The following is a 20960-nucleotide window of genomic DNA, read 5'->3' as shown; positions in this document are numbered from 1 at the left end:
AAAAAAAAAAAAAAAAAAAAAAAAAAAAAAAAAAAAGGTAATTGTCAATAAGACAAGAAGCCAAAGTTATTTTTGGTTTCGGGATTTTTTTTTTTTCTTTTTTTGACAGCCAAATGTGTTCTTCTGGCAACAAGAGATCTCTCGGGTATTTTGCTGAAAACTTCTGAAGAAAAGAAAAAGCTTCTACTTCAAATCATGTTTTTGCATGTTTCAAAAAGCTTTCCAGCCGGTTCTCTCTAGCTGAGACTGTTGAAAGTAAGTAAACTGAGGAAAGTGAAAGCTCCTCTTTCTTCTACTTCAGCTGCTTTTTTGTGAAACCATCAATATGGTGGGAAGGGAAGCTTTTAATCTCTTCCTTTAGGCCAAAGATACATTCATGTCCCTTCCTTTGGTCTGTTGAGCTGGGAAGCGAGCGCTGTTCAGTGATACACTCCTGCTTTGTGTGAGACTCCAGACCCCTTCCTTATTTTCTTTGACTCTTACACTTGCACAAGAACTTCTGAAACTGGAAAAAAAAAAAAACAACCAAACAACACCCCCCCTTCCACTGCTCTGGAAATTAGATTTCAGGTCAAAAGATCCCCTAAATCAGATGAATCTAAGCATGCTTTGTTTCCTGATTCTGCAGAGACTGCTAGTCCCAGTCGAGGATGAAACTCCCTGCCTGTAACTCTGTCCATGTTCTCCTTCGTAGACAAGACATGACAGATTTATAATAGCGTATTCCAGTGCAGAGATTGTCTGTGCCTGGATTCTTACAGTGGCAGCGTCTGCTTCACACTGCCATCAACTCACAGCGACGTTTCCGCTATCTCGTCAGGCTATGATGAATGTAATTTTTCAGTGTTTGCCTCAATCCCACACAGCAGTAATCAGCAATTATCAAAAGCAGCAAACACAAATAATTAAGACATTTCCAAGACATTCAGTCATCGCCTTCGCTGGGATATGTGCCTCACACAGCTACGGGTAGACATGTCTGTACCACCCGTGTGATAGCGTGAGGGAAAGAGCACCTTTACCTCCTCATTTTGAGCCCAACTCAAGCAAATCGGACAAAACGGCGTGGGTGAAGGCATCCAAGGGATATGACCTTTTCAAAGGAAACAAGGGGCTTAAAAGTGACACCCTCTGTTCTGGTCCCATAATCAGCCTCATAAACATGGGGAAGCACAACCAGTGGCTTAACTCTGGCTGCACAACAGCATTATCTACCTTTAGTATCTGATGTCATTACATTTACTTTAGTATCTGGCACCGTTACGTGTAATACAGCAGATCAGCCAGTGTCCTTCACCCCCTCGCTACCAATTTCTCCCAAATACAGCCCAATGCCAAGAGAGTTCAATCTCCATTGCACTGACAACATCTTGAGATGTTGTTTATCAGGACATGTTCCTGTTCTCTTCTCTAGTTTGGGCTCCTTGGTCAGCCTCCATTTCTGTAATGCACTGCAGTCAGGAGTTCCTACAAAACTTTGACCTAGAGGACGTATTTTTGCTAATGTGTAATTTTACCAACGACTGATAATAGAAAAAAAAAAAAAAAAAAAAAAATTTCTAATTTTCGACTTTTTCTAATGTAATGCATCTTCTTTTCCAAGTGAAATTGTTGGCTAGGCATACAGTTAGAGGCACATTAAATAAGTGTGCTTACATATTCAAGTGTACTTATCTCAAACTTAAATTCTAATGAATAATTAGTGTGTATGTGTGTGCATACTGAAGGGGTGGCAATGATGGCTGAATAATCTAGACACCCAGCTCCACTCTCCTCTTTCCAGCTTATTTTTGCTGCCAAAATCACCAGACCAATCTGCAACTGCTGTAAACTGGCATAACTCAGTAGAAATCAATGGACCTACCTGAGAGGTTTTATGCATACAAGGTACTTATAAATCTAGGGTCTACCAAAAAATCCAGTCCTGAGAACCTCAACTCTCAGAATTAACATCTTTGCTCTTATTAACATCTCTGCTTTAATCTTCATGTATGTCAATCTGCATATAAACTCTATTCAAGTGAATTGAATCAGCATCAGATCCAATGGGTCTCCCCCATGTTAATAATCCCTGAAGGGACAAGAAACATGAAAGATTTTGCCTCCAGATTTTGCATTTTGGTTCTCGCCTTGACCATCAGAGAAAGAAATACATCCAAAAGTGTGTGTGTGTGTGTATCTATATCTATACATCAAGAGTATTCCTCATTGCTAGAACTGCCTGTTTAATTTTTGAAAGAGACACTGAACCTCACCTTTTAGGTTTTAAAATAATCTCTAGGTACCAGAAATCAGGATGAGACACCATATGAGAATATATATAAGGTGACTTAGATCGTCCTACATGTATATTCTCTGGGGTTCCTGTGGATTCCTCTATAGCACCCAGTGCTACAGACAACTGGACTACCAGTCACACCAGTCAGAGACAGACTCCAAGCTACTGATCTGGCATGTATGTGCAGAGATGGGCCTCCAAATGCCTCTGTCTGAATTCACAGTTACTTGTGATCACACTGTCCCACTTGTGATCACACATCCCACAAAGATGATCAAAGGACTGGAGCAGCTGTCATATGCTCCAGCAGAGGCTGAGAGCTGGGACTGTTCAGCCTGGAGAAGGAAAGGCTCGGTGGGACCTTGCCATTGTGTATAAATAACTGATGGGGGAGGGTGTAAAGAAGACAGAGCCAGACTCTTAGTGGTACCCACTGACAGGACAAGAGGCAATGGGCACAAACCGAAACACAAGAAATTCTGCCTAAACATAAGAAAATCACTTTTTTTTTTTTTTTTTTTTTTTTTAAAATGTGAAGGTGTTGAACAGTGGAACACATTTCTCAGAGGTTGTGTAGTCTCCATCCTTGGAGATATTCAAACCACTACTGGACACAGTCCTTTGCAACTGGTTCTAAGAGACCCTGCTTGGAGCATGGGGGTTGGACTAGACAATCACCAGAGGTCTCTTCCAAACTCAGAATTTCTGTGATTCTGTACCACTGCTGAACAAAATGTAATTACTTTCAATATCTGGAAAGGAAGACAGCACTATTCCTCATCCCTGTTTTTTTCTGAGGACTACACTTGCTTGTTGTTGAAGATTGCAAAGAGAATGGCAAATATCCCTTAGTCAGTACATTAATTCCCCCTGTATCACAAAACTTCAAGTACTGTTGACCATGTCCTTGGAAAGCCAACGTGAGGAAGCAGAAACAAGTAAACCAGATTTTTCTACCCTACATTATACTCCCCTTCCCTGCTTCCTGCCATGCTACTGACCTGTGTCTCTCCAGAGGGATGATCCCTCTCCATTAGCTTGGAGATTGCCATGACCCAAACCAGCTGCAAGTCATCTAAATCACAGAGAAAGTATGTGATTAGGAGGGAGCAAGGCCCTCGCTTGCTGCTGGCAAAAGCGTGTTGTGGCCTCTGAGAAAGGGTAAGTGCCACAGGCTATGGAAATATTTGCAGATGACATCAATTCCGAAAGTGGGAATGCAAGGGAAGGCGAAGGGAATGGTGGGGAGGGGAGGCAAGGGGAAGGGAGGGCAAGGACCAAGATGCCCTACACAACTGCTCTTTACACCACCCCGTTTCTTCACCCTCCTAAGAAGACAAAACTCTGTCGACTCCATGAGGCATACACCAAAATGTCCGTGTGGCCAAGAGCTGTAAGACAAGTGCCATGTTCCCTGGAGAACTGCAAAGAAGGGGAGTGCCGGGAGTGGTTTTGAGCTATCTCTCCTCTCCACTACAAAATGAGGATGGGCATGGCGTTCGGTTTTGTTGGCGGCCCTTGCTGGCTTGCTCATTCTACCATGGGAGAAAGATCTAGATTACACAGCCTTGCTGCCTGCCATGTGATGCCATCCCATGACAAGCAGCAGGCCCACATTTCTTGCCAGCTGTACGCGATTAAAGAGTCAGCTAATTGCACAGTTTTGTATCAGAAGTTAGGGAAGGCTGCTCACCTCCCCCTCATGGTGCTTCTGCTGCGTAGGGCAGGCTGAAGTTTAAGAGACCACATGGACCACAAGAAACTCCCATGTGCCCTAGAGACCAGCACATCAGGAATTTTCTGTATTTCTATGGACAAAGACTCTCCAGAGTCAGGTAGTTACAGAGGCAGTAAACTGTTCACACCCAAGTTTTCTCAGAGCAAATTTTTACCCTGGTCATGTATGTTGGAGAGTGTATTTGTAGACACAGCTTTTTTATGTAGCTATGCATCCTAAAGACTGGGAAGACTAAAACAATTACTTGGTAGGCTGTAATTTTGTCACATTATCAATAGATTATAGTGTCTCTGTACAATATTTATGAGCAGAAAGACATTTACCAAATCAATTTCCTAGCAGACCCTTAAAAGGGTCTTACTGCTTCTACTGAGCTTTACTTCATGTTACTCAAGAGAAACAGTGAAAGGAGTACAGCAAAGAATAAACTAGTCCTCTACACATCCCATAAAAAGTCTTACCCTGAAAGAGTTCAAACAAATGACAAATAGCAAGACCTTTTTTTAATCTCCGTTTCCCTGTCAGCCACAATCTCATCTTCCACAGAGATGCTATTCACACAGGTTGTAAACAAAATGAGGGAGAAAGCTTTTCTCCCATTTATCCATAAAACACCTGCCTCACTCCAGATGTTACTGAATAGTAATCAGAGAGGGCTTTATTTTAAACACTAATCACCAAGATTATGGGGAAAAAAAAAAAATCCTTGTTTTAACTCATATTTTTAGTGTAGTCACACCCTGGGATCCAGGGCTCCAATTTCCCTGGTGCTTCACACCAATGGTCCCTGTCTTCAGTGTGTAACAGGAATGCAAGTTTTATCTGAACTAACCGCAGAACATCACTCAGACAATAGCATCTACTGCTTTTCCACATGTCATTGTTAATATAATTCCTGCTCGGTAACATATTAAGAGGTGCTGAACTCAACAGGAATTTAGGGCACTTGGAAAGATCAGCTCAGAAACGCACGGGTATTCGCAGACGAATGCCCTCAATTGCTCTCTGCTGCCGTAAGCTGCTTTTGTACTACGATTTCATGGCTGATGCCTGCTCGTTTTCTTCTCACTGGTAATCTCTTGGGGCCACTGGCTTCCCTGAAACTCAACCCATTTAAACCAGCTGAGCATCTAAGTGGTCCTTAATACGTCTCCCTTCTACAGAGACAGGAGCTTCATTCCCTCCATTGGCACCATCCTGAAAAATGAGGAAACACTGGCTCAGCCGATGCCTCGTGCTGGGTTCAGCCAGTTTCTGATGTGCCCTTCCCAGCTACAGAAGACTTAGACCATGAACCAAGTGGCACAAACCAACCGTGCTATTCTGTGCAGCAAGGCTTCTGGTTGTTTAAAATTAATTAAGATTCTTCTGTGGCCATAAAATTCTCTGGTCAGGTTTTGTGTCTCAACACAGCTGGCAAAAAGCTGAATCCTTCCCCACACTGACACCAAGCAAAAAATCCCATAAAATGTATCTAACAACTTTCTGTGAGATGTAAAGGAGTCAGTCACATCCTACCAGCCACAACACTGGGAAAAAAAAACAAAAAACAAACAAAAAAAAACAAAAAAAACCACAGCTGCTTTAATTGCTTTATCATCATCACTGCTCATCAGTGTTTCACCATGGAGTGTAAGAAGTCTTGAAGCTGGATGTAAGTCTTAGTACAGTTTAGACTGCCTTAGAGAAGATTCACCTCCAAAGTGCATGTAGGTTATATTTGTAGAAAAAAATACTGGTATGGGTTTTTAACAACGTTCTGCACAAAGTAAGATACACGAGCAGCTTAAAGTATCATAGCAGAGATTTACTGTGATAGAAATAGTTACTTTCTTCCACTACACTTCTAGATAACGTTTATCTGCAGGAGGTTTTAGGTTTTCTTGTACAAGCAAATAAAGCCTGAAGTATTAGCTTCCACTGCAGTAAATCACATCTTTGATACTGCTACTCTAGCTTTATCAGAGGAGCACCAAAAACCTGTGAAGAAGAGTAGGAATTAACACTTCAGCTTGCTCTGTAAATGTCTCCACAGAAGCTGGTATTTTTCCTGTATCTTAGACAACATCAAATTAATTCTCCAGCAATCATTTATGTATTTTCATAAACTGTTCCAAATTAAGTTCAAATCCATGCACAGTGAAAGAGATGAATTAAAGTCTTGACTAAATCTGCATCATGGTTATGAGGCCTGCGTGCAAAATAAAGGATGTTCATATATATTATTTCATTGACTCCAACTTTTAATTTTACTATCTTAAAGCATACATTCTGCGTGATCACAGAATACTGTCCAGAGTCACAAAACATCGGTAGATGAAAATGTGTTCGGTGTCCCTCTAACACATACCTCCTTTAAAAGTGGGTGGGGTTTTTCCTATTTATCGTACTACAGTGGAACCTTATGGGCAAGATTCTGCACCGTTGACCATACAAAAGTTCTTATAAGACATGAATAGCAAAGAAAGACCCTCAGCTGGTTAGTTCATGAGAAATAAGCGCTGTTGATTTGCATCGGGGAATTTTTCATTTTACATAGGAGCAAAGAGCCACACAAGATGCAGGCAGTGAAGTCTCAGTTCCCGCGTTCTTCATGTTCATTTTGGTACCCAAGGCATAGGAGTAAGAACTTAATGGGTCTGACCAAAAAGAGACATGGAAATCAAAAGTCCAACACCCCTCCACTCTGCTGTCTGTCTCCCAATCACAGATATTCCAAGTTGGGATGTGGGGTTGTAGGGACATACCGATCTGTTCTGAAGCAGGGCTGAGTTGCTCTTTATGTTGGTGGATCTCAGCAGCCTTTTTAAAGTGTCATAAACAGATGAGATCACAGACTTTTGAAGACCGGGAAAAAATACATCACAGCCCTGTCAGACAGAATGCATGCTTTGAATATGCATTAGCAATAGTGGCTCTATACTATGCAGTGATAGCCAGCTTCCATTTGCTACCGTTAATTAATAATTGAAGATATTGACTACCATAGTTTCAGATTGCTGTTCAGTATCCTCCGACACACAGACAGATACCCTATTTTAACATAGCACGTGTCATCCTGAACAGTCCCCAAACCTTTTACCAATTTAATAAACTGACATGCAAGCTCCCTTCCCATTTGAGAAACACAACGACTTCTGAGACAAAGCACGGCTGCACTTCAACAGCACACTGGAATGCTACCAAATGACGAGAACAGCACATGAAATATTTAGAGGGCAAGCAAACACAAAGCCAAAGTAGACCAGAGCAGAACTCCAGTTCTGCCCAGACACCAGGAAGGCATCACAGTCTTTAATGAACCCAAGATCTTACTGCATTTCTCATCCGACAGGATGCCCCTTACTGCCATGCTGGAGATCAGTTCAACTTTACCCCAGAAGGACTGAATCGGTGGCTTCAGAGCCTCCACACCAAACATACAGACTTGCAGGAGCATCCAGCAAAACAAATTTCACCTAAGTTAGGGCATTCAACAGTGTTTCTGACAGACTAGCCACAGCACACAAAACATGGCAGCGTTCTGGTTCATGCCAGTTTTATGTCTTAAACTCGGGAGGATAAACAAAAGCATAGAGGAAAGAGGTGCAAAACATTAGAGCCAAAACCAGAAGCCATTGTGGCCTGAAGTCCACTGGAAGACGTTAGCCCATCACAATTTATTGAACAAATTTGTTCAGAACAAGCAAGTTTATATCAGATCAGTGTTTTTCTCACAAAAAGATTTCTCATTTGGTATTTGGAGCCTTGAAGTTAATTCATTCTTTTGTTGAACCATTGCCTCACTGAAGCAATGACCAGGGGTGACCTTGGGGTCTTAACCAGGCTCTCAGCTCAGTGGCCAACACTCAGATCCAGTTGCATTACTACACTCCAATGCCCAGTTGTGGCTGTTACTCCAGAACTGCACCACCACCACGCTGCAGAGATACTGCCCTCTAAGTACCACACTGTTACTGTACATACCCGGTGGCTATTCCTGCAGTATTCATATCTTACCCTCTTAAGGATAATTATCACAAGAGTTTACATTAAAGCCCCATTAGCAGTAAATGCTCTTCTCTTGGAACGCCAGACATTTTTATCATCTAAATAATCATAACAAAGGCATGTACCCCAAGTAACAGAGATCCCTTTTTATTTTTTTTATTCTTTTCCAAATAAGTAATGCCGAGATAACTCAATTCAAGAAAAAAAAAAAAAAAAAAAAAAAAAAAAACTTCCCCCTCTTTGAGAGGAAGCTGTTCCAGTGCATTTTGGGAAACATTAGTTTCCCCTTATATCTTTTCAAATTCCTGAAGAAAAACAGTTTGCAATTGAAACAACGAAACTTAAGGACATTAATTGAAGCTGCATATATCAGGGTAGTCAGAAATTAACATATTTCAGGAACATTTGCCAGTGATTTATTTGCATCAAAAGCCATGGCAACAGTCAAAGTTCATCAAACCAGGTTTGTAACAACATTTGGCTAACTAGAAAAGGAACCAAAGGAAAGTTACCTCCCTTGTAAACTGGAATTGGCTTTTTTGGGCTGAAGATGAATACCGCACACTGAAAACAGAAGGGAAGGCTCAAAGTCACCAGAAGAAGGCAACGATACACCTAAACACCTACCATTGCCTGAGTGATTCCACGTGGAAGCAGGACCCTGTTGGCAATCTCAGCTCTCCCCATCAATCCAGAACATGTAGGGAACTAAATCCCATAAGAGTCTAGAAGATCATTCAGAATTTTGCACAGAATTTTACGTGCAGATTTGTGTTCAGAATGGTCAAGCAGCAATGAGCTAAAAATTCAATAATTTTTTTTTTTTTCCCCAACCTGAAAAAATAGTTCAAGTCTATATTGCATTCTCAGTATTAATGAAAAAACAGCTGCAGAATCCTTCCATGGCTTGACTGGAGAGCTAGCTTTTTGGATGGCTGTTTTTTGCTGTTTTGCTCACCACAGAATTATTCTTAATAAAGTTTAGTGTTAGACTAAGCTATGGGCCTGATTCAGGCCCAATGTATTTCTTGTCAAAAAGAAGCAACTCTACCAAAAGTAACTGAGCTATGACAAAAGTAGAATATGACTCCATGAATGTGGACGTGCGCACCACCAGAGAGGGCAAGTGCGGGATTAGCCACTTCTTTCCCCAGTGAACCCATCTGTACGCATCAAGATGAAAAATATATTTCTCACAGGAGTTGAAATGACAAAGGAAACGCCCCACATATGCCCACTATAGCAGGTACATTCGGATTGTCAAGCCCTCAGGCATTCACCCTCCTATTATTTTTACAAATCAAAGATGTTTAACTAAATCTTTTTAAGCGAGTGTAGGCTGTATCAATGGCATCAGGCTAGGTAACTCGTGGGACACTAACCCCCACTTCACACTACATCTGGTGTCATACAGCAGGCTTCTTACGTACACTGAACACAGGCGAACCTCCCATTCCTCACGCTCTGCTGTTAACTGGGCAGGATGAAAATGGTGACCCATGAAAGACATTTGTCCTCGACCTGTCCTCCTTTTAAGGGTCATCCAGCCTTTTTTATGCAGCTCTCTGTCACACTTAATGACACCTGCAGGCTCCCCTGCTCAAAAGCCAAATGTGCTGCTGTTCCTACCTAGTGAGAGGAGGTCACCAAATATACCACCTACAATTACATTTTCATCTTCTAACTGTAAAAGCTTTCTATTCAAGAGTCATAATTGTCTTCTCACTGGAATAAAATGTGAGGTATTTTAGGAAGCTGTTAGAGAAGCTGAGCGGATTGAAGTATTGTTGTGCTAATTAAAGCTTCTTTGATTTTTTCGAACGCTTAATCTCAACACTCTATAAAGTGAGCGTTTTTATAGAAAGACCAACCATGGGATATAATGCAACTCTAAAAGTACCTGTTAGAAGCCTTGAGTACAGAACATCTCTCATCTTCTTTTCTTAGCAGCCTGAAAGGGACCGTGAAATTACGGTCTTTCTACAGTCTTCTGAAGTGAAGAGATACAATCCTATTTATTTCTGTGGGCTCTGGTTTACTTCAAGAGCACATATCCGTACCTATTTGCAGAGGTTGGCTGCAGCAGTACATAGCAGCTGCTCTCAGTTAGCACTGACTCAGACAGTCTGACTTTCCTTGGCAGTCAGGCCATCTGACTTAGACTGCTAGCCTTGAAGGCAGCTGCTCCAGCTGGGTAAGAGCACACCTGTGAGAAAAGTTTATTTTTGCTTTCAGCGGTAAGAGTCATTTTATGCTGTGGAGTATTAGGATTGTTATTCGTTGAAGTATAAATGCCTGGTTTCTGCATGGCAAGGGAGCACATACTCACACCTGAAGTTCATATGTTTCCATAAAGCAACTATTTTGTATCCACTAATCAAACAGTACATGTAAGCCGAGTAACTTACAGGCGTGTTAGATAAATCAAATTAGTGTTGAAATTATCAATGTTATATAAAGAAGGTAACAGATAAAAAGAGCACCTTGTTATGAAGGGACTCTCTCTCCCTCTCTGTGTCACAAGTGCTGAATTAGTCTCTGCTTCCCTTATAACCTGAGCGTCAGTGCAGCTGAAGAAGAAAGAGGAGCTTATTCCTTATCATCAACATGTCTGTTATCTAATTTACATATTGCACAGCCACATTTTTTTTTCCTCAGTGTAGGTTGCTTCAGAGAAAACCTACAAGGTAAGGAGGTGGCTTGGGGTAACCAAAAGAGGAACTCAATACACAATTTTTTTTTTGCAATTGATGAAGCATAAAAGACAAGATAGGAGGATTTGCATTTTGGGGGAATAAAACCCACACATCTATTTACTTTTGAGATTAAGTAAGAAATTAACCCAGAGACTCAACTAACCCAGTACGCAATGTTGATTTTGTATTTTTAATTGAGTCATTTTAGAGGGGAAAAAAAAAAACATGTCCTAGGACCTAGTCCTGAATGCACATAGTTTTGCTTGAAAACCTCCACTTAGCAAATTAATCACCTCACAGCAAGTATCTCAGTACAGGATATACCAAGGAGTACAGTGACTGCACAGGCTGTGGGAAAGATGAAGAATCATAAAGTATGAGATATTATCTTGTCATCAGCATGGCCAAAGGGACCTAGCAGGAGCGTTTTCCACGCAGAGGAGGCAACACAGAGAGAAACAGGCAAGGTTTTCCTTCAAAAAAATGTATGTTTGTGATATAGGAATTGGCATTCCCAGTCCTAAGAGAAAGCAGGTTTTTGAGCTAGCTCCATGACAGGTATGATGAGACAGACCATGAAGGACCTCAGCAGCGGCGGATCTGGGGGTAGTATTTCACAAGATGAAGTGTGCCCAAGAAGGGAGGAAGCTAGCAGAGGGATATAGGAGCGGGTTATATGGCAAGTGAATTGTCGATTCAGGAAAACAGGTTACGCAGCAACATTACAATTTGATCCAAACAATGCAACAAGAGTTTTGCTAAGGACAAAAGGGAGAAGATTGATACTGTAGAGGTGATAAACAAGCATTTCATTTTTTTTACACAGAAAAGAAAAAAGAGGTGATGAGACTTTAGACACACCCAGGGCCAAAAATAAAACCAACAAAACTCAATGATGACACTCTTGAAGCCAGGCATGGACATGAGTACCTCATTGATTTAAGAACAGCACCACAGAGCAGCTAACAGCAAATGACTTGGACTAGACCCATTTAAGACTTATAACTACAAATCCTTACTGTCAGGTCAACGAAACAATTTTTTGTCGATTTGTAAGTGAGATTCAATAAGACTGACTAAATATACTTGAAGCTATTGACGAACGAGTATTTCATTGACGAAAGCTTTTCTTGACCAAGAAAGCAAAACAAATAAGTAAATTAAATCACATAACAGGCCACACAAAATGTTCTGCCTCGTATAAGGTTAGGGTATTTTCACTTCATTTCACCATATGTAATCAGCACTACCATGTATGCATCTCACCGTTACAAACTGCACCTCTCTACAGAAAGATCTGGCAGTCTTTATAGATGGACTTCTAACACACAATACCTTTGACGTAAAACAATTAGAATTTCTGTCATTGCTTTCTTTATATATAACACAATACTGAGACGTGTCAAGCATGACTGTATAAGACCAGGCGGCATGAAACACACCGTGAAAAAACAAACCATTTTCAACAGAAAACAAGACCAAGTCAGTTTGACTTGCTTACGTTCAACCCAAACCAAAACCCATCATCAGTCAGAGTTCTTCGAAACCTGATTTCAAGTCAGCACTTATATGTTAACACTAGAGGCAGTGGTTGGGATTCAGGAACGTAGGCATCACATGCTAATTGACACCCACAAGCCTTTGGAGAACACAATCAGTAGGCTTACTTTTATTACCACTGGTTTTGGTGGAACAGAGTGCCGTCTCAGCAGTGAAGGCAGCAGAGTTTGGCCCCAGAACATTACTCGCTCAAGGCTAGATCCAAAGCCTACGGAAGCTAAACCCTTGGATTAATTGTACTGTAAAGCTCGAGTTGACATTTACAAGCCTCTCAAAGCCCACAGTCACATTTCCCACTCACTACATTGCCATTTATTATACCATTCAATAAGAAAACCATCAATGAAGCAACCATTCATTTCAGATAGAACTGGCCGGTAGTGACAGCAGAGAAACCAGACTCCAGAAAATAACCAGACAGAATAATCCTGGGTAAGATCCTTAAAAATTATCTTTAATTGATGCCAAGTATGAACAGATGAACAAGTACAGAAGCAGGTAAAATTGCATAGATGAAAACTATGCATTTCAAATAGTTCATGAACTCATAACATTAGATGTTCTAAAAATGGTAAAAGTCAACCGATTTCACTACTGGAAGTAAAATGAGCTGTAATGTGACAATGAAGTACATACTTGACCCAAAGTGTAAGCGATTTGTAAATGGTGGAAATAAGTACAGCTGTGTCAGCTTAAATGGTTTGTTGCCCTGATGGTGCACTTTCATATGGAGACTATTCAGTTTATATATTTCACATCAGTAATATCTGATCTTCAAAATCAGAGGTATGTCTGAGAGGTCGCATACAGTTCTAGTGACAGCTGTTATTTATTCATTTCAAACTGACATACTGCAAAAACAATGGTTTACATGTAAAGGAAAGGAAAAAAAAATATTTCATCTTAGCACGTTATAGGTAAGGGTTTGCTGAATTTAGTCATAAAAATATCATTTTTACTTTTGTACAAAAGTAAAATATACATTTGATCCCAATTACATTATAGAAATGTCACTGAAACAATAACATGGATCAAAGACTGATGCACCTAAAGGAACTGAATGCAACGTCTTCATTTTATTATAGAAACTAGAAATGGAAGATGATTTTTTTTTGTTTTTTATATAACTTGTAGTGACATTTGCTAGAGCCTGTGAACGGGTGAAATATACAGAGTTACATAGATATTAACAGATACTTTGAGACAAATTTCAGTTAAGACCTCAGTTTCATTTTATTTCCTTTGAAAATATCAAAGCATGCTATGCCTTGACAGCATAAATTGTTGACCTCACCGGTGGCAAGTTCACCTGTTCTGAGTGAAACAGTAGAACACCCTGAAGTTTCATTTTTGCAGATACAAATACTGACACCTTTAAGAATACTTGATAAGCGTTTCAGGAAAAATAAATTCTCTACACCTGATTAAGTAAAGCTCGAACAACAGAAAACAGAAAAAGAAACTCAGCCTGAAATAAGTCCAACCAAAATTGAAATGTAGGGCTCTGGTTAAAGCATCTCGGCAAAGGAGCCTGTTTCAGACTTGCGATAGGCAGGTCTGGAACAAACTTGCCATGTTGTCCCATTGCAAGGACAGCTTTCCAGTTCCGTCCAGCTCTGTGGCTGGGGAGGGTAAATCACACTTTGGAGCTGGTTCTGCATTCCTGCGAGTCTGACATTACGGTGACGATCAGTGGCATCAGGCTGCTGAAAACCTACAGGATCAGACCGTTCCTGGAAAAGCTGCGGCACTTCCTTCTTCTTCACATTAGGGGAAATTAATTAATCCAGAATGGCACCCCTCTAAAAACAGTTATCCTGCTAATATCTGGAAGGGAATATATTCTCTCCATATGTTACATATGTATGCAGAAGATCTTACTCTGGAATACAACTTTCCACCTTTTTCTAACAAAACACAGATGTTCCTGTCCTAGTGCTCATTTTATTTCAGTTACTACATGTGCATGTAGGAAACTGCACCGTCCGAGTGTGAACTATGGAAAAGTGAAACTTGCCCTCAGTTCCTTACACTTAAAAATAAGCAGGTTTTTATGTTACACTTGGGCTTAGGCTCTCTCATAAGAGAAACAAACTTTCTGTACTTCTGACTAATGTAAACAATTGTCCCTTAGTAAAAAATCTGCCAGTAAAAGTTGACACTGCTCCAACTGTTGATTTGGGCCACTTCAGCTTCTAATAAATGATACACAGCTGATTTGCTAAGAAGGGTCTGATCCCTGAAGTCTCTAGTTGGGCAAAATCACTGCTGAAAACAAGGACTTTTGCTGAATTTTTGTCCTGTCTCAAGTGCTTCGTACTGTCTTTCAAGTGCTTGTCCACGTGATCACCAGTACACCAGGTTAAGCACGTGCACAGTTAGAGACTTTGTAAGTGGAAATTAATTTCCTTAGGCCATGATCATTGCCAACTTCCCAGAAGGCAGCAAGATTGATTCTCCTCACACCTGCAAATGTGTAAACCAGGAACAAAGGAAGGAAATCACTAGAATTGTTGCCAGGATCAACATGTTAGCCCTCAGTAAGCCAGGCTGTGAATTTCCAGCACTCACATTCTGAGAGTTTTGCAGCACACGGCCACGCTCTGCCCAGCCACCCCCTGCAAAGTAGTGTCGGTTCCATTACATTTAATGATTACTAAAGGCTTATCCATCTGAATGAACTTGTGAGGCAGATGAGGTAGACTGCATTAAGCCCCATTGTGTTCAGAATTAAAGCAGCCTTAATTCAATTCAGCTTACTTTCCTTCAAAAAAAAAAAAAAAGTCTCCAAATCAGATTAAGGTTGCTTTTATACTGCAACAGAATGTCCATGCTGGGCTTCAATGCAGTTTAACAAATCTACTTTAAATGCACACCTTTCATTAATTCGGATTAGCTTTCCTGATTTCCCCAATGGAGATAAGGCTTAAGAGGCTCCATGCAGGGAATCTGCATGGGTTTTTCTAGGATGCTGTGAACTCACACCCTGGCTTACTGCATGCTAACTTCCTCGTGAAGACAAGTAAATCCAGTTCATTGCCTCTGCTGGAGTTGCCACACAGAGGATTGGAGCTCTTGGCAGTGTGGCGGCAACTTCTCAGTTCTGCGAAGGAAGGGAGTACAGAGCCTTCCATTTTCACTCTCCCCCTTGCTCCTCTGCCTGTTCACTAGTGTTCTACAGCTAAGTACGGTAGGACCAGATGGGGAATTTTGGCAGCGATACCAGCCTATGGGATTCCTGCCCACTGCCTCTCCACTTCATTCCTGCCTCTGCACTGCAGTGCACTGCTGCCTTGCTCAAACCAGGTAAGATCCCTCATTCCCTTCACTGAGTGGGTGAAGAAAAAGCTGTATGGGGGCAACTAAGAAGGACACAGAGGCATAGAGCAGTGGCTGGTAAAGGAGGCTTGGGTAGTGACTCCCTATGCTGGAATAGCTGCCTTCTTCATCAAACTACAGCCCAACTAAGATCACCGTATCTACTGGTTTCTCTGTCCAGCATAACATGGGCATCGCTTCTGGGAGGTCCCTACCAAATGAGTGAAGGTCTCTTGACTTTCAGAGATGCACTAAGTTGGCCATCAGCTCATCTCCAGTCCTCTTCCACTGACATAAACAACCTCATAGAGCTCATGTGTGGCAAAAAGAAACGTATGCCAAGAGGGGGAGAAAGAAAAAAAAAAAAAAAAAAAAAGAGAGAGGAAAGGAAGAAAGAAAGAAAAGGATGCTTACTGGTAAGAACAGGCAGTTTGTTAAGTGCACCTTCAGGCCCACAAAGACATTTCAGCACTCCTGTGTAAAGGGAGTAAGAGCTTTCTCTTTTGTGGTTAATTTTTTGCATGTCAAACTTGTCGAAATCACATGCCTATGCTAGATGAGGTTAATTCCTGTCCTCCATATGTATTGAGATCCTTTGCAGTGAGCTATAAATGGACAAAACAATATTCAGGCTCCCCAAACCACCCCAAGTCCTAACGATCCATCCCAGTCTCCTGACAAAGAAGAATCGCTGCATGCAGCACTTTTCTCTTTACACATGCAGAATGATTATCATTCTGCTCATTAAACTAAGGTGTGCACACCCAGCTGTGGCAGAAGTTACTGAAGTGAGGCCTCATCTAGATGCTACTTTCCGATCATCAGTCCCACAGCACTGAATTGATTATTGCTGTTTAGTTTAGTCAGTTGGTGGTTTTATAAGCTGAGTGCAGCATTCAAGTCTATTTTGACATAAGAAGTCACACTCTTGGATTCAAGAGTTTGGGAAGATCAGGACCACCAGAATTTAATGGGGAGAGAGGTGTATGATGGACAGGGGCATGAGCAGGGGACAGGAAGGAAGCTTTACGATATCTACCTAGAGGATGTAATGCCCTGTTTTATCGGATACTTTGCATTTCTTGCAGGAGTTAGAGCTCCCTCAGTTCTGGATCGTTTTCTCATCGTTAAGATTCACAGAAGCCACACAGTGAGAAATAAAAGTCAAGTCTTTCTAGAAACCTGGCAGGTCAGGCTTGTGCGTAACTGCAGAGTTAGGGTTGGTTTTTTTTAACTCTAAGTGCCTTGATTTTATATATACATGTGTCTGCATAGGTGTGTGACACACATATGTGCAGACACAAATATATATATATTTATACACATATATACACATATCAGAAAGATAGGGGAAGAAAGGATCTGTACATTGTGGAAGGAGAAGTGTTCAACAGCAGTTGGCCACATGCTAAGTGCAGAATGAAGATCCTCAACTTTGTCCATTTAAAAAATAAAGATTAGTGCCTACATTAGTTCACATCAAAGGTTATTATCTTCCGGGGCCTAGCAGTCAAGGCTGGCATATTGCAGAAGATACCTTCTCCTAGTGTTGCTTCCCTCACCAGATGATGGTGGAAGTAGTGTAAGGTTAGGGGCTAGAAAGAAAAATATGGCTCAAAGGATCTGTGATAGGATTTAAGATCTGACAGACTGCCAAAAGGGGATGGGGGAGGCAGGGGTGGGAGGGCACTGGAAATCCTCTCCTACCTACTCGCTGGGGAATCCAAGGGAAAGAAAAGCACAGCCCTGCAGCCTGGTTGCCTGACAGGGCGATGCCACAGTTCATACTGGTCCCCAGTTCCTCCTGCGTCCTGCCGTGCTGGAACAGGCTGCCAAAAAGCCATCTCACAGGGAAAGGGTGGGCAGATACGATGGCAGCGATGCCTCTATAAACAACTTAGGGAAACTCGAAGTCTTGCATAAACACAACCATGAGATATTTGGCAGAAGCAAATGCTGAGCCCTGCAGCATCGGACTGGCTGGGGAAGGAAGGTATCCCATGGGCGCTGGTGGTCTCTGCCCGCCTCTTCTGCATCCCTCTCACTCACACTTGCCCTTTTTCTTTCTTTCTTTTTCTTTCTTTCTCTACCCACTCCTGTGCTGTGCCCAGAGGCAGCACAGAACTCTCCTGACAGTGTGTTGGTGCCTTGCCCTTTCCTTCGCTGTCTGATCAGCTCAGTTCCTGGAGGCACTTTCAGCAATTTAGGGGATGTAAGATAAAGGCACTGCGCAACTATCTAAATCAATCTGTTGAGTCTCTTCGGTGAGTTTTAGGGGAATCAACTAATGACTGCAAAAGAAACCAGCTGCTGCAATTTGGATGCATATAATAGATAAGTTTCATTTACATTCTGAGAATGCACCAAAAAGCATGCATCTGCACCTTTCAACTATAAAGGATACTAGGTTTTAGGTGTTGCTATATATAACTCGACTTCTTAATTTTCCATATAGCTTCCCCTTTAAGGGATGGGATATGTTCCTTTCCCACAACACCTGGACAAAAGCCAACGCATTTCCCTGAGCAATGCAGGAAAACAACCAGGTTTCTCTAATCAGTTCGTTCAGGCCCTTGGTCTATCAAGCACTTTTTTTAAATTTTGTTTTTATTGTTATTATCATTATCATTATTATTATTATTATTATTGAATTCATGCATTAATTAATTCAAGTTACACCTTAATCAAATAGGCCATAATGCTGAATATTTGAACATGCTTTGATCTCCAAAAGTTATTGTTCCCATTTGACTAACATACGCACTTAAATACAGTACTTTAAATTACTAGTCAACGATTTAATAAATTAAGGAGTGCACTTCTGGTGAATGCAAATCAAAAAAAAAAAAAAAAAAAAAAAAAAAAAAAAAAAAAAAAGAAAAAAGAAAGATAAAGGACCTATTTTTAGAAGATTCAGTTCAAACGAAAGCTTATCCGCTATTGTCTGAGGTAACGTTTCAGGCATGCGATTATAAAATAAATAGTATCAAATTCAAACATGCTTATATTAAACTCCATTGTGCTATCTTGCAACAGAGGGGCTTAAAGTTTTGTATCCAGTTCTGGACAGGGAAAAGGAAAAGTGTGTTTAAATCATCTGCATGTAAGAGAATTTAGCAGCATTGCAGATGTTTTGTCTTCAGTTTTGTTTGTTATTTTCCTTTTACAATAGTTCTTCTATGGACAGCAAAAGAGACCAGGCTTAAGTATGTTTTTAATAAGGTGCTGTGTGGATCTGTAGATTGGAAGTATGTAATCTTTCACATAGGGGGTGGAAGGAAAATTGGCGCTCCATAAAAACCACGGCAAATGCTTGCTGCAGGTTTTTGCTAATCTTTTTTTTTTTTTTTTTTTTTTTTATTATTATCTGATGCACTTTCTTTCTTGCAACTGTGCAGTTTTGCAGAATATTTTTACTGGAATCCATGCATATGCTTTATAGCTCTTAAAACTGTCTTGCTTAGTTTTAAGTTAACCATCCAAAAAATAAAGGGAGATGGGAGAGGAAAAGTTTAGGTCTAGCGTCACAGCTTAAAACTAAACTAGTTCAAATGGTTATCATTTACCAGGTGGAAAATGCTTGTTAAAAATAAACAAAATCTTATCTTTCATGGATCCTGGAAGCTTCTTTATCGCTGAGCAAAAATTCGCAATGCAACAATGCATTTACGAGGTAAATAAAGCATTCAAAGACTATCAGTAAAGCATCTACAAAGTGTGACTGTGTCACTAAAGTCTTCAAGCTGTGAGTGGGGATTTTGGTTTTTTTGTTTACACATCAGTCAGCAGCTTGCTTTTATTAACGCAGTTTTGGTTGGCTACAGTGCAGTTGCCAGTTCTGAGATTAGCCTCTCTAAAATTGTCTATGCTATTATTCATATCCTCTTCGATTTCCATGTACTCAGATTTGCTGATTGTGGAGGAGCTGCGGCGACTGAGATCACTGTCAGATGCTAAATTAGGGGAGCTAACGTGAAGTAACTGAGCCTGTTCTTCCCCTTCTGTTTCTCGGTGGTAGAAGTAGTTGAAGTTGGACACGATGACAGGTACAGGCAGGGCAATTGTCAGCACACCAGCGATGGCACACAAGGAGCCTACGATTTTGCCTCCAATTGTCACAGGGTACATGTCACCATAGCCCACAGTGGTCATGGATACCACCGCCCACCAGAAAGCATCAGGGATACTTGTGAAATGAGACTCAGGTTCTTCAGCCTCAGCAAAATATACCGCACTAGAGAACAAGATCACCCCAATGAAGAGGAAGAAGATTAGTAAACCTAGCTCTCTCATACTTGCTTTGAGGGTCTGTCCCAAAATCTGGAGGCCCTTAGAGTGCCGGGAGAGTTTGAAGATTCGAAAGACTCTTACCAGTCTGATGACTCTCAGGATGGCCAAGGAGGTGGCCTGCTCTCCTTTCTGAGTCCCCTCCCGCTCGGCCATCTCGGTGCCCAGGGTGATGAAGTAAGGGATGATGGCCACAATGTCAATGAAGTTCATGATGTTCTTGAAGAATTCAGTCTTGCTGGGGCAAGCAAAGAAGCGCACCACCAGCTCAAAGGAGAACCAGATGATGCACAGGGTCTCCACAACAAAGAAGGGATCTGTGAAGATGTTGGATTTGTAGACCTGGGTGGTGTTGTCAGTGCGATGCACTGTGTACTCCTTGTCCTCCTTCAGCTCGGGTAATGTCTCTAGGCAGAAGATCACGATGGAGATGAGGATCACCATGACGGAGACTATTGCAATGACCCTTGCAGGCCCAGAGCTCTCTGGGTATTCAAAGAGGAGCCATACTTGGCGCTGGTACTCCCCCTCCGGCAAGGGTCTCTCCTCATCTTTGATGAATCCTTCATCTTCCCGGAACTTCTCCATGGCCTCCTCACCCAACTCATAAAATTTGATCTCCTCAGAGAACATGTCCAAGGGCACATTGACCGGCCGGCGAAGCCGCCCCCCAGACTGATAGTAGTAGAGGATGGCATCAAAGCTGGGCCGATTCCGGTCAAAGAAGTACTCGTTGCGCAAGGGGTCAAAGTACCGCATGCGCTTCTTGGGGTTCCCCAGCAGAGTGTTGGGGAACTGGGCTAAGGTCTTCAGCTGTGTCTCAAAGCGTAGTCCAGCAATGTTTATCACTACGCGCTCACAGCACTCATGGTCATCGTGGGCAGCGGGCTGGTAGCTATCCTGGGGGTGGCCAGGTAGTGCAGAAGTCTCATCCATGTTCTCTCCAGCCATCACTGTCATGGTGGCACACGGGAAGGGGGACCCAGGAGCAGGGGAGGAGAAGCGAGGGAGAGGGACTTGAGAGGGGGCAGGAGGATGGAGGAGAGCAGAGATCCCCAGGGCAGTTCAGGGGAGGGGGAGGAGGGGAGGAGGG

General features: G+C 41.8%; 1 protein-coding gene across 3 annotated transcripts in view; it reads right to left on the bottom strand.

The window, feature by feature from the left end:
- The window catches only part of LOC113491096 (potassium voltage-gated channel subfamily A member 1), an 88481-nt gene extending 67556 nt beyond the window's left edge, over nt 1–20925 (bottom strand). The window contains exons 1-2 of one of the 3 annotated variants that reach the window (XM_026867759.1): nt 19952–20925; nt 12709–14728 (exon numbers count right to left, since the gene is read on the bottom strand). In XM_026867759.1, coding sequence (XP_026723560.1) covers nt 14723–14728; nt 19952–20827 — 882 coding nt within the window. In that variant the 5' untranslated portion in view covers nt 20828–20925 and the 3' untranslated portion in view covers nt 12709–14722. Of the gene's footprint in view, nt 1–12708 lie in introns of those variants that run through there. The other 2 variants (XM_026867758.1, XM_026867757.1) reach the window with 2 other exon arrangements.
- Nucleotides 20926–20960: the final 35 nt, after the last annotated feature.

Source organism: Athene cunicularia (genome assembly GCF_003259725.1).
Source record: "Athene cunicularia isolate RWA chromosome 1 unlocalized genomic scaffold, athCun1 chr1_part2, whole genome shotgun sequence".
Lineage (NCBI taxonomy): Eukaryota > Metazoa > Chordata > Aves > Strigiformes > Strigidae > Athene > Athene cunicularia.
Note: the sequence above shows the minus strand (reverse complement) of the source record. Positions and strands in the feature narration are given on the sequence as shown.